Source organism: Leucoraja erinacea, chromosome 9 (assembly GCF_028641065.1).
Source record: "Leucoraja erinacea ecotype New England chromosome 9, Leri_hhj_1, whole genome shotgun sequence".
NCBI classification, from domain to species: Eukaryota; Metazoa; Chordata; class Chondrichthyes; order Rajiformes; family Rajidae; genus Leucoraja; species Leucoraja erinaceus.
In genome coordinates, this window is record NC_073385.1 from 70,191,495 (window position 1) to 70,204,801 (window position 13,307).

At 40.7% G+C, this 13,307-nt stretch overlaps 1 protein-coding gene across 1 annotated transcript in view; it reads right to left on the reverse strand.

Annotated features, from left to right (window-relative positions):
- The window catches only part of cdc42bpb (CDC42 binding protein kinase beta (DMPK-like)), a 198,971-nt gene that overhangs the window by 36,537 nt on the left and 149,127 nt on the right, over positions 1-13,307 (reverse strand). Inside the window, exons 14-18 of the mRNA XM_055641186.1 lie at positions 7,413-7,523; positions 6,485-6,729; positions 5,251-5,356; positions 2,545-2,669; positions 1,752-1,857 (exon numbers count right to left, since the gene is read on the reverse strand). Coding sequence (XP_055497161.1) covers positions 1,752-1,857; positions 2,545-2,669; positions 5,251-5,356; positions 6,485-6,729; positions 7,413-7,523 — 693 coding nt within the window. The remainder of the gene's footprint in view (positions 1-1,751; positions 1,858-2,544; positions 2,670-5,250; positions 5,357-6,484; positions 6,730-7,412; positions 7,524-13,307) is intronic.

Here is a 13,307-nt window from a genome sequence, read left to right on the forward strand (position 1 = left end):
AAGATGAACGGAGCAAAGTACAGAGAGGTCATTGATGAAAACCTGCTCCTGGGTGTTCTGGACCCCAGAATGGGGCAGAGGTTCACCTTCCAACAGGACAACGACCCTAAGCACACAGCCAAAACAACGCAGGAGTGGCTTCGTGACAAGTCTGTGAATGTCCTTGAGTGGCCCAGCCAGAGCCCGGACTTGAACCCGATCGTATATCTCCGGAGCGGCCTGAAAATAGCTGTGCATCGACGCTCCCCATCCAACCTGACAGAGCTTGAGAGGATCTGCCGAGAAGAATGGGAGAAATTACCCAAATACAGGTGTGCCAAGCTTGTAGCGTCATACCCAAGAAGACTTGAGGCTGTAATCGCTGCCAAAGGTGCCTCAACAAAGTATTGAGTAAAGGGTCTGAATACTTATGTCAATGTGATATTTCAGTTATTTATTTTTAATTACTTTGCAAACATTTCTAAACACCTGTTTTCACTTTGTTTTATTATGGAGTATTGGGTATAGATTGATGATAAAAAAAAATAATTTAATCCATGTTAGAATAAGGCTGTAACGTAACAAAATGTGGAAAAAGTGAAGCGGTCTGAATACTTTCTGAATGCACTGTACAGAGGGATCTTGGGGTCCAAGTCCATAACTCCCTGAAGGTGGCAACACAAGTGGATAGAGTGGTCAAGTACATGGCTTCATTGATTCAGGGCATTGAGATAGGAGGTCATGATGCAGCTTTATAGGACTTTGGTTAGACTGAATTTGGGGTATTAGGTATAGTTCTGGTCACCCCATTACAGGAAGACTGTGGAGATTTTGGTAAGGGTTCAGAAAGGGTTTACCAGAATGATGTCTGGATTAGGTATTAGTTACAGGGAGAGACTAGAGAGACTTAGGTTGCTTTCTCTGGAATTTCAGAGGTTGAGGAGAGATCTGCTTGAAGTAGATAAAATTATGAGAGGCATAGATAGGGTTGACAGTTAGAACCTTTTTCCCAGGAGGGAAATGTCAGACTAGAGGGCATAGCTTTAAGGCCAGAGAGGCAAAGTTTAAAGGAGATGTGCACAACAAGTTTATTTACACAAAATGTGGTGCCTGCATGGAATGTGCTGCCTGAATTGCATTTAAAAGGCACATGGATATGCAGGGAATGGAAGGATATGGATTACGTGCAGGCAGTTCAGAGATGGTCTTGGCATCATGTTCAGCACAGACCTTGTGGGCCGAAGGGCCTGTTCCTGTGCTGTACTATTCTATGTTTCATATTCCAGACTTTTGTTTGTTACTCTATTATCAAAAAAGTGGAATCAAAACCTTCATAACATTTTTCTTCAGTTGAAGATAGTTTACCATTAATCCACATGAAGTACATAGTTTTCTGTCAAAATATTTTATGTGCGTGACTAGAAATTCTAATAAGTTACATTTACCAATTAGAGGCAGAGCAATATTTCACTATTTTGTATTGTTGGTTTAAAGATTTGCTGATTATGTAGATATACAGATGAATCGTGACAAAATGTTCCTCATTGCGGAAAAATACATGCTTTATGCGTCATGCATGAAATTATTCACCATTAAATTGTGTTTTAGCATGCTTTCTAAAGAGTAAGATTTTTAGAAGGCTATAATTTTATATTTCTTCAACAAATTATTTCCTTTGGTTTGAAGAAAGACTACCATTCTCTCATGAATCAAAATTGTTTAAAAAAACGATCAGGACTTCACACAGAGAAAATAACTATTATAAATCATACCAGTGTTCTTGAACCAAGGCTAGAATTGCGGAGGGATTCAAGTTCTTCTGTCATCTTGGAGGCCAGGGCTTGCAGATATCCTCTTGCATCTTTCTCATCACTCACCCTAAAAGTATACAGCACAAGTAGATTGAAGGCTCTACAATTGTGGGTTAGCTACATGTATGATCTCAGAGTAGATAGATTCCAATCTTTACACAATAATAAGGAGGTGTGAAAATGCACATCACCAGATTCGGGGGCAGTTTCTTCCCAGCTGTTATCTGGCAACTGAACCATCCTACCACAACCAGAGAGCAATGCTGAACTATTATCTACCTCTTTGATGACCCTTGGGCTATCTTTGATCGGACTTTGCTCGCTTTACCTTGCACTAAATGTTATACCCTCATCATACACTGTAAATGGCTCGATTGTAATAATCATGTATTGTCTTTCTGTAGCACGCAACAAAAGGTTTTCAGTGTACCTCAGTACACGTGACAATAAACTAAACTGAGCCAACAAGAAGCTCTTTGTTGAAGAGCCCCTTATTCAAAGATCTATTTTTCTAACATTGATTTATTGCATGGACAAATCCCACCTATTAAGGAATACAATCAGTGAAGTGTCAGAACCTTGAACCACATCACTGCCCATTGAATGAAGGTGGCGACTTCAAACTGGAGCCCATGACATTGTTCAAATGCAGGGGATTGAGGAACATGAAGAACAAAAGGTTTTCACTGTACCTCGGTACACGTGACAATAAACTAAACGGAACTAATGTTTATTCACAAAGACTGCTACCTACCATTGTATAATTTCTGCAATCTGAGCTTCCCAATGAGCCACAGACTCTTTTCTGGCTGCAAGATCCTGCAATTCATCCTCAAGCCGCCTGTTTTGGGCTGTCAGCTTGTCCACAAATGTGCACATCTGAAAATCAAAAACCACTGTATTTTAGAAAATAGGAAAAACAGAAATATGTACCAGTGGACTGTCTGCGAATATTTTACATGTCGAACCAGAATACTATCTGATTCCAAAAAAGTCTCAATGTCACAAGAGCTTAATAATAGTAATTAATAATAGTATCATTAAATATAATTCCACAAGTTTGTGACAGCTCAAGATAAACATGTATATTCCATAACAATATTCCATAATCATCCAATGTCCATGTATGAATACTTCCCCCCCCAAAAAATATTGAGCAACCACAACAAGCCAAAACCAAGAGAAACTTTCCAATAGCAAGCCCAGGTGACATTGTAAATAAGCGGTGAGCAGCCAGAGTTCTGGGCCATCAATGTAAAGACAGACTCAAATTGCAGCATGTGTCGGAAGGAACTGCAGATGCTGGTTTAAACCGAAGATAGACACAAAACGTTGGAGTAATTCAGCGGGGGTCAGACAGCATCCCTGAGGAAAAGGAATAGGCGACGTTTCAGGCGGAGACCTTTCTTCAGACCCGAAACGTCATCTATTCCTTTTCTCCAGAGATGCTGTCTGACCCACTGAGTTACTGCAGCTTTTTGTGACTATCTTCAAATTTCAGCATGGCAGCTTTAAATAATTCAGTAAAGAGTTGAATTTTTTTTTAAAGGTTCACCAACAATAACCAATGTCCTTCCAAGAAATAAATTGACCCTTATACAGTCTGGCTTCATGAGAATGTTTGACCTACCAATGTAGTTAACTCCATTCTCAGGCACAGTTTGGAATGGACAAGTGCCAAAAACAAATAATGTTAAAAATTATTAATTTATTCTGGAACCAAGGTCAGCTGACGTTATCCAATTTATCAGAAGGAAGTTAATGAAAGTGAAACATTTTTAAAAATCTGTATTTTTCAAGCCTATGGAAACATTTCTGTTAAATACCCCAGATTAGCAGATTCTGACCACATGAATTTAAGTATTTTTAAATAGAATTTATTTATCAAACTATGTATATGTCCAGCATACGTGCACAACTTACGTGAAACAGGGTCCCAATGTTGGGGGAGTCCTGAACCGGGGCCACCGTTTAAGAATAAGGGGTAGGCCATTAGAACTGTGATGATTAAAAACTTTTTCACACAGAGAGATGTGAATCTGTGGAATTCTCTGCCTCAGAAATCAGTGGAGGCCGATTCACTGGATGCATTCAAAAGAGAGTTTGATAGAGCTCTTAGCGGAATCAAGGGGTATGGGGAGAAGGCAGGAACGGGGTACTGATTGTGAATGATCAGCCATGATCACGTTGAATGGCGGTGCAGGCTCGAAGGGTCGAATGGCCTCCTCCTGCACCTATTGTCTACGAATCTATGTCTATGTATAACCGGGTTAATATTTGCCATTTTGCCATTATTTAGGTTAGTATACATCTGTATGCAAAAAAAGTAACAATGATAAAAGAAACAGGCCATTGTTAGCTGTTTGCTAGGTGAGAACGAGAACCTGGTGCAACTTGGGTGGGGAAGGGATGCATAGGGAATGCAGGGGTTACTTGAATTAGATAAATCGATTTTCATACCACTGCCCAAGCAAAATATGAAATGAAATAATTCTTGACCCAAAACGTAACCCATATCTTCTCTCCAGAGATGCTGCCTGTCCCGCTGAGTTACTCCAGCATTTTGTGTCTATCTTTGGTTTAAACCAGCATCTGCAGTTCCTTCCTATACAGCATCTGATTGATTCCTCACAGTAATCTTTTCTCTTACAATGCTAAAACGCTCCACAAATACCCAGATGCTATTGACAAGCAGTGTAAAAAAAAAAGCTTTGGAGATTAAATTTGTTTTCCCATCCAAAAATTAATATCACCCCAAACAGATCCATCCAGCTTATACACTACACGATTGCAATCCTGTGTAATAGTCTTTTCCTTGACTGGATAATAATAATAATAATAAGTTTATTTATATAGCACATTTATAGTCAATTTTCATTGACCCCAAAGTGCTTTACATAATTTAAAAATCAGTTCCATACAAAGCATAAAGATGGGTTAACAAAATAATAAAATGCATAAACAGGACACAACATGTAACATAAACATCCAACACAGCATTCATCACTGTGGTGGAAGGCACAAAAAATGTTGGCCGTCCTCCTCCATTCCCCCCCCCCCCCCCCCCCCCCCCGTGGACAGGACCAGAGTCCAGAGTCCAGTCCAGGATCGGTCTTTCCTCACCGGAGACCGCGGCTTCAAGATTGTGTAGGCCGCAGGCCGGCGGTTGAGATTTAAAGTCCCTGCCGCAGCCAGAAGCACCGTAGACTGCAGGGCCGGCGGTCGAAGCTCCCCTCCAGGGGTGATGGTAAGTCCATGCCGGGCCCGCGGTAGAAGTTATCCGCGGGCCGGCAATGGCGGCATGTAACAAAACGTTTTTCATTGTACCTCGGTACATGTGACAGTAAAAAACATTTTTAAAAAAAAATGCATATGTGTTTTTCTCGATAGACTTTAAAATGTTAGAATTGAAGATGACAATAATATTTGAAGGAATACTATTGGCGAATTGGTGACTTACTCGATCATTTTCAGTTGAAAATTTCTTATTCTCTTCGATAAGCATATTTCGTTCACATTCATATTTCTTCTTCAGTTCACTCAGTGTTTCCTCGATCTCATTCTGCCTATACACAAGAAACTTATTTACCACTTTTTTCCCCGCAAATCACGTCATAAAGCACCATCCTACCACCAACTGGAGTGCAGTCCATCTACACATTGTAGACACTTGGACTATCTTTAATCAGACTTTATTTTGCACTAAACGTTATTCCTTTTATCCTGTAAACTATGGATGGCTTGGGTTTTTTTTTTAGTTTAGAGATCCATTGAACCAGTGATCCCCGCATACTTATACTATCCTACACACTCTAGGGAAAATTTACCAAGCCAATTAACCTGCAACCCTGGAGTGTGGAATGAAACCAAAGATCTCGGAGAAAACCCACGTGATCACGGGGAGAACATACACAACCCTGTATGGACAAGCACCCATAGTCGGGATCAAACCTGGGTCGCTGGCACTGCAAGCATTGTAAGGCAGCAACTCTAGTGCTGTGCCACTGTGTCGATTATAATTATATATAGTTTTTCCGCTGACTGGATAGCACGTAACAAAAAGTTTTTCACGTTACAATAATAAAGTACAATAATTTTATTTGATCAGTTATATTCTTGTGTGTTTCTTTTCTGATGTAACATGTCAGTCAATATATAGGCCTATGAAAGGAAACTGCACCACAAAATATCTTTGCAACTCGGTGCTGGGTTTTTGACAAGGCAGTCGCATACTTAACATGTATACAAAAACCGTATAAATTGTTATGAGTCTCTTAGTAGCAATAACTTCTGCAATAAAAACAGATAAACTTACAATTAGCATAAAAAATGCTATTCCTAGCTAGTTATTAAAGTAACAATATTTCATATTACTTATTTTGTCTTCTCTCTATGGTCTCTCCAATTACACAAAGAGTGAGAGTGGCTTTCTCTTGCTTGTTATAGGGAAATATCTATTCTGTTCTCTTATGTAACTGATCTTGGAGATTGGGAGCATATCAATATGGGCATGCGTTATAATGTTCTGTGAACACTAACCTTATTAGGTTAGTGGCTTCCAGATGTGTGCTTTTTCCTAATCACTATAAAACTAATTCTCAAATTGCAAACAATTTTAGAATAATCCACAAGTGTATGAAGCAACCAGCAAATGTGTTGTTCTTATAATTAAGTGCCATTCTTTGGATGTTTACCTGTCTCGCTTGGCCTTCTCCAATTTGTCCCTTAGTATCATGACGTCTTTTTGCAGGGCTAAATGTTGCACATCCGAATCATGGACCTCTTTCTTAAGGTTCTTAATCTCCGTGCTGTGGGCAGTTTCACACCGCATCAGTTCCTCCTCGTAGAAAACCAGTTTCTTGTCTAGTTCTGCTTTTACCTTGGACAGCTCTTGCTGATGTTGTAAACTGGATCCCGTGGCCCGACCTCCTTGCTTCAGCTAACCAGGGAGAGAAAAAATTGTTTACCATACACAAATCCTTTCTGATAGACATGCCCTCAGTTTAAGATGTCTGAGGTCCTTCAAGGGCCCTCAGTACTTTTCTCATTTATGCATTAACATATAAAAGCTTCATTATTAAACCTTGCTTTATTTATGGTCAGACCATCACACAAACCAACCTCCCTTCTATTGACCATTTATACCTCACGCTGCCTCGGCAAGGCCAGCAGCATAATCAAGGACCAGTCGCACCCTGGCCACTCCCTCTTTTCCCTTCTCCCATCAGGCAAAAGGTACAGAAATGTGAAAACACACACCTCCAGATTCAGGGACATTTTCACTCCTGCTTGTCTCAGGCAACCGAATCATCCTATCACAAACAGAGAGCAGCGGGGAACTACCATCTACTTCTTTGGAGATCCCCTGGGACTAACCTTGAGCAGGCTTCCCTTATCATGTATCTAAACACTGTAAATGGCTTGATTGTAATCATGTATTGTCTTTCTGCTGACTGGATAGCACGCAACAAAAGCTTTTCACTGTACCTCTGTACACGTGACAGTAAACTACACTGTAATTTTTGTTTGGGGTTTGTTTTGTTAATTATTTTAATCTAATATTTTACTTAAGGTGATAAGTTACTTGCATAGGGCGTTGACAATGTTTCACTGTAGCCTCACCTTTAATGCTTCCACTTCACTTTCCAGTTGTTTGGAGTAAGCCTCGCTGTGTTCACGAAGCTTCCGTTCCTTTGATGCTTCAGCAATCGATTCTTCCAACTGAGCTTCCAGCTAGGAAGAAGAAAGGCTCAATGCAATGCAAACCAAAACAGGCAACAAATGCCCTATTTTCCACAACAAAACTGAAGCATTTACATTAACATTATGATTGATTCACAACAACATTCTTAGCTTAAACTCAATCAACAAATGATGAATGGCCCTGGATATTTAGAAAATCCTCTCAGCAATTGTCAGTTAATAGGTGTCAGGCAACGGGTGTCAGGGGTTGTGGGGAGAAACCCTGTACAACTACTATAAGATCCCCCCTCAATCTTATAGAAACGTACAAAATTCTTAAGGGGTTGGGCAGGCTAGATGCAGGACGATTGTTCCCGATGTTGGGGCAGTCCAGAACAAGGGGCCACAGTTTAAGGATAAGGGGGAAATCTTTTAGGACCGAGATGAGAAAAACATTTTTCACACAGAGAGTGGTGAATCTGTGGAATTCTCTGCCACAGAAGGTAGTTGAGGCCAGTTTATTGGCTATATAAGGGTGAATCAGTGGATGTGTTATATCTGGACTTTCAGAAGGCTTTCGACAAGGTCCCACATAAAAGGTTAGTATACAAACTTAAAGCACACGGTATTGGGGGTTCAGTATTGATGTGGATAGAGAACTGGCTGGCAAACAGGAAGCAATGAGTAGGAGTGAACGGGTCCTTTTCAGAATAGCAGGCAGTGACTAGTGGGGTACCGCAAGGCTCAGTGCTGGGAACCCAGCTATTTACAATATATATTAATGATTTGGACGAGGGAATTGAATGCAACATCTCCAAGTTTGCGGGCAGTGTTAGATGTAAGGATGCTAGGAGGCTGCTAGGTGACTTGGATAGGCTGGGTGAGTGGGCAAATGCATGGCAGATGCAGTATAATGTGGTTAAATGTGAGGTTATCCACTTTGGTGGCAAAAACAGGAAAGTAGACTATTATCTAAATGGTGGCCGATTAGGAGAAGGGGAGATGCAATGAGACCTGGGTGTCATGGTACACCAGTCATTGAAAGTAGGCATGCAGGTGCAGCAGGCAGTGAAGAAAGCAAATGGTATGTTAGCATTCATACAAAAGGATTTGAGTATAGGAGCAGGGAGGTTCTACTGCAGTTGTACAGGGTCTTGGTGAGACCACACCTGGAGTATTGCGTACAGTTTTGGTCTCCTAATCTGAGGAAAGACATTCTTGCCATAGAGGGAGTACAGAGAAGGTTCACCAGACTAATTCCTGGGATGTCAGGACTTTCATATGAAGAAAGATGGATAGACTCGGCTTGTACTCGCTAGAATTTAGAACATTGAGGGGGGATCTTATAGAAACTTACAAAATTCTTAAGGGGTTGGACAGGTTAGATGCAGGAAGATTGGGGAAGTCCAGGACAAGGGGTCATAATTTTTGGATAAAGGGGAAATCCTTTAGGACCGAGAGGAGAAAAAACATTTTTCACACAGAACTCTCTGCCACAGAAGGTAGTTGAGGCCAGTTCATTGGCTATATTTAAGAGGGTGTTAGATGTGGCCCTTGTGGCTAAAGAGATCAGGGGGTATGGAGAGAAGGCAGGTACAGGATACTGAGTTGGATGATCAGCCATGATCATATTGAATGGCGGTGCAGGCTCGAAGGGCCTAATGGCCTACTCCTGCATCTATTTTGTATGTTTCTAAAGCAGGAGAATGGGGATGGAAGGGTGGGAGATCAGCCATGATTGAATGGTGGAGTAGACTTGATGGGCCAAATGGCCTAATTCTGCTCCCATCATCCATGACCTTATGAGCAGGACCGAATAATTGTGAAATTATATGGAAGACAACTATTATCTTGAGAGATGGAAATGGATTTGAATGGTAAATGAGCTAAAAACAGTGGCTGCAATGATGTGAGGGCATCATTTATCCCTGCTGTCCTATCACTGGGTTACAGAGTGTATCACAAGTTTTTATATTTCCCAAATGACAAAGCTACATCAATAGCTTAAATGCTGCCTAATGCAATTACCATGAAATAGAGTTGCATTTAAAGGAAAGAATAATCACTTCAATGAGTGGTAAAAATCAGTGTTACAGCACAGAATGGAGAATAATGTTTTAAGAGAGGTGATTATAGCAAAGCAATAAAAAGCCAAGTGAGTCAATATAATATGATGCACCAATTTGAATTAAAAATGTCCAAAGTCGATAGATTTTAACAGGACAGTGACAGCCACTGCACTTAGGAAGGGTGAAGAACAAAATGAGTCTCTGTACCATATCCTGTCGGAAGTGGATGAGGAGAGAATAAGGCTTAGCTGTGCTAATAAATGTCTGTGGGACCCGAACAGATGGAGAACTGAATCTAAAAATAGCACAGGAGCAGAAAGAGAAAAGTAATGACTAACTTGTAATGTTAGTCCACATCACATCCATCCTCACTCAGCTCCACTGGCTCCCTATGCACCACCGGATTAACTGCAAGATTTTACTGCTGCCCTTCAAAGCCCTACACCACCTTGCTCCCCAATACCTCTCTGACCTGCTGCTACCATACATTCCTTCCCGGTCACTTCGTTCCTCCTCAGTTGCAATTTTAACTGTCCCCACATTTAGACTCAGCACCACGGGTGCCAGAGCCTTCAGCTGCTCTGCCCCACGTCTCTGGAACATTCTCCCACCTCCCATCCGTTACCTGGACACTATCGATCATCAATTCAAGTCACAACTTAAAAACACACCTTTTTAGATTAGCATACCCGACATAACTTCCACCATGTTCACCCTGATTTTAATGACTTAAAATGTTTTGTGTATTTTTTTAATTTAATTTAATTTTTGTTTTTGTTTGTTTTTGTTTTTAATCAACTTGATTTTAATATTGATAAATGTATTGTGATTTTATGTCCTGTAAGATGTCCTTGGGTGTCCAGAAAGGCACCAGCAAATAAAATGCATTATTACTATTATTATTATTAATGGCTGAAAAATGGATACTACTTTGAAAATGCTGAACCACTTTGTAGGCTATATCAATGATTGGACTTAAATGAAAGAGCAAAGGTTAAGAAGCCTGAAGATGATATGAAAATCAATATGTTGGATACGTGGAAGTAAGTTATAGACAGTAGAATGTTATCATAAGACTAGTTATGCTGGAAGAAAGTGGCATTGGAAATTCAATACAGAGAAGTGTGATGTTGAGCATTTGGGAAGGGGAATAAATAACATGAGTACTACAAGGGAAGACATTGCAGGGACTGAAATAGGGATGGTCTTGAGAGGACTATTTGGTTAGAGTTGCACATTAATAAAGAAAATGATCAGAGAATTGACCAGAGGGTGGCACAGTGGTAGAGTTGCAGCACCAGAGACCCGGGTTCGAACCTGGCTACGGTTGCTGTCTGTACGGAGTTTACACGTTCTCCCCGTGACCTGCGTGGGTTTTCTCTGGATTCTCTGGTTTCCTCCCACACTCCAAAGACGTGCAGGTTTGTAAATTAATTGGCTCGGTATATTTGTAAATTATCCCTAGTGTGTGTAGGATAGTGTTAGTGTACGGGAATCGCTGGTTGGCGCAGACTCGGTGGGCCGAAGGGCCTATTTCCATGCTGTATCTCTAAACTAAACTACATTTCTGATTGGTGAGCGAACGATAGCAACCGGATATCAGATTTGTTTATTGTCATATACACCCAAGATGCAATGAAAATTCCTTGTTCATGTGAAGCTCACAGAGTAAATGATAGATACAACAATAAGTGCAAAACAGCAGAATGGTTTAGAAAATGGAGTGAGAGATGAGAGATGCGAGATTTTGGTTACAAGTTTAGATTGAAGCAGCTGAAATAAATCTTATTGAAACATAGGGGTTGAGAGAAGTGTTGGAAACATTCAAAATTTGATTTGGTAGACAATGAAAAACTGTTCTTATTAGATTAAGATTCAATTTTTAATTGTCATTGTCAGTGTACAGTACAGAGACAACGAAATGCATTAGTGGATTGGACACAAGCAAGGAGATCACGTATTTAAAGTTTGGAGCAAGAGACATGGATGCTTTGAGTAAAAACTGTGTAAACGTAGAAATGGGTTAAGATTTGGAGCTCTGTACCTACAAAGTGGTCGAAGCTGGGATGATCAATTATTTTAAAAAGGAATTGGAAAAGCATCTGGGAAATAAAATTTGGAGAGCTATGGAGATAAAAGGTACATAATTCATGAGATTGCTTGGCAAATAACAGGCAAGGACCTGTTATGCCAAATGGATTCCCCTGGTGCAATAATGGTCCTCAACCCTTATGACTGTGTACACAATGGGCAGCAATGTACTAAGTAGTAACTGGAAAACAATTTATAAACTCCACAAGTTATGAGTAGAATTAGACCATTGTCCATCCAGAATTAGACCATCGAGTCCACTCCGCCATTCAATCATGGCTGATCTCTGCCTCCGAATCCCATTTTCCTGCCCCGTAACCTTAGACTCCCGTTCTAATCAAGAATTCGTCCATCTATGCCTTAAAAATATCCACTGACTTGGCCTTCACACCCCACATAGCAATGAGTTCCACAGATTAACTACCCTCTGACTAAAGAAGTTCCTCCTCACCTCCTTTCTAAATGAGTGCCCTTTAATTCTGAAGCTATGATCTCTGGTTCTAGACTCTCCCACTTGTGGAAACATCCTTTCCACATCCAATCTATCTATGCCTTTCATTGTTCTGTAAGTTTCAATGAGGTTCCCCCTCAATCTTCTAAACTCCAGTGAGTAGAGGCCCATCTTAAAAACACTAAAATAATGAATTTTAAACGATTGCCAGTCTAAACCCATGCCTGCCAGTTCCCTTTGAAATTCATCGGGTCCAGGATGCAGCAGCTGATATAAGGATCTTTGATCTTAAATGGTCTTTTCTGGTTCTCTTTGCAACCTAACTTCCATCATTATCTACATTTGACATAACGCTGGGGGGATCCAAGCAAAGAGGTGTCAGGTCTGGCAGTGGTCCATCAGAATAAGCTATGAGATCAGGACTCTTAAACCAGTGACTTGAACATTTCACAGCACATGCATGTTGACTTACTTCAGTTTTAACAAAGGCTCTAGTCAGAATGACCAGCAAAGTTCAGTATGATCCAGCTCAATAAATGGGAGGAATTGGAGACTGCAGAGGAACAGAGGGAACTTGAGCTGAGTATAGAAGTTGGGAGGTAGACCGAACCGGGATCTCTGGCGCTGCAAGCGCTGTAAGACAGCATCTGCAGTTTTTTCTTAAACATAGAAGTTGGGAGGTCATGTTTCCATTGTACAAGACGTTTAGTTTTAGAGATACAGCGAGGAAACAGGCCCTTCGGCCCACCTAGTGCGCACAGACCAGCGATCCCAGCACATTAACACTACCCTACTACTGGAGACAATTCATACATACACCAAGCCAATTAACCTACAGACAGTGCCTTCCATCATGTTTGGGACAAAGACCCATCATTTATTTATTTACCTCTGTACTCCTCAATTTGAGATTTGAAATAGAAAAAAATCACATGTGGGTAAAGTGCAGATTGTCAGATTTTATTACGGGCCATTTTTATACATTTTGGTTTCACCATGTAGAAATTACAGCTGTGTTTATACATTGTGCCCCCATTTCAGGGGATCATAATGTTTGGGACACATGGCTTCACAGGTGTTTGTAATTGCTCAGGTGTGTTTAATTGCCTCCTTAATGCAGGTATAAGAGAGCTCTCAGCACCTAGTCTTTCCTCTAGTCTTTCCATCACCTTTGGAAACTTTTAGTGCTGTTTCTCAACATGAGGACCAAAGTTGTGCCAATGA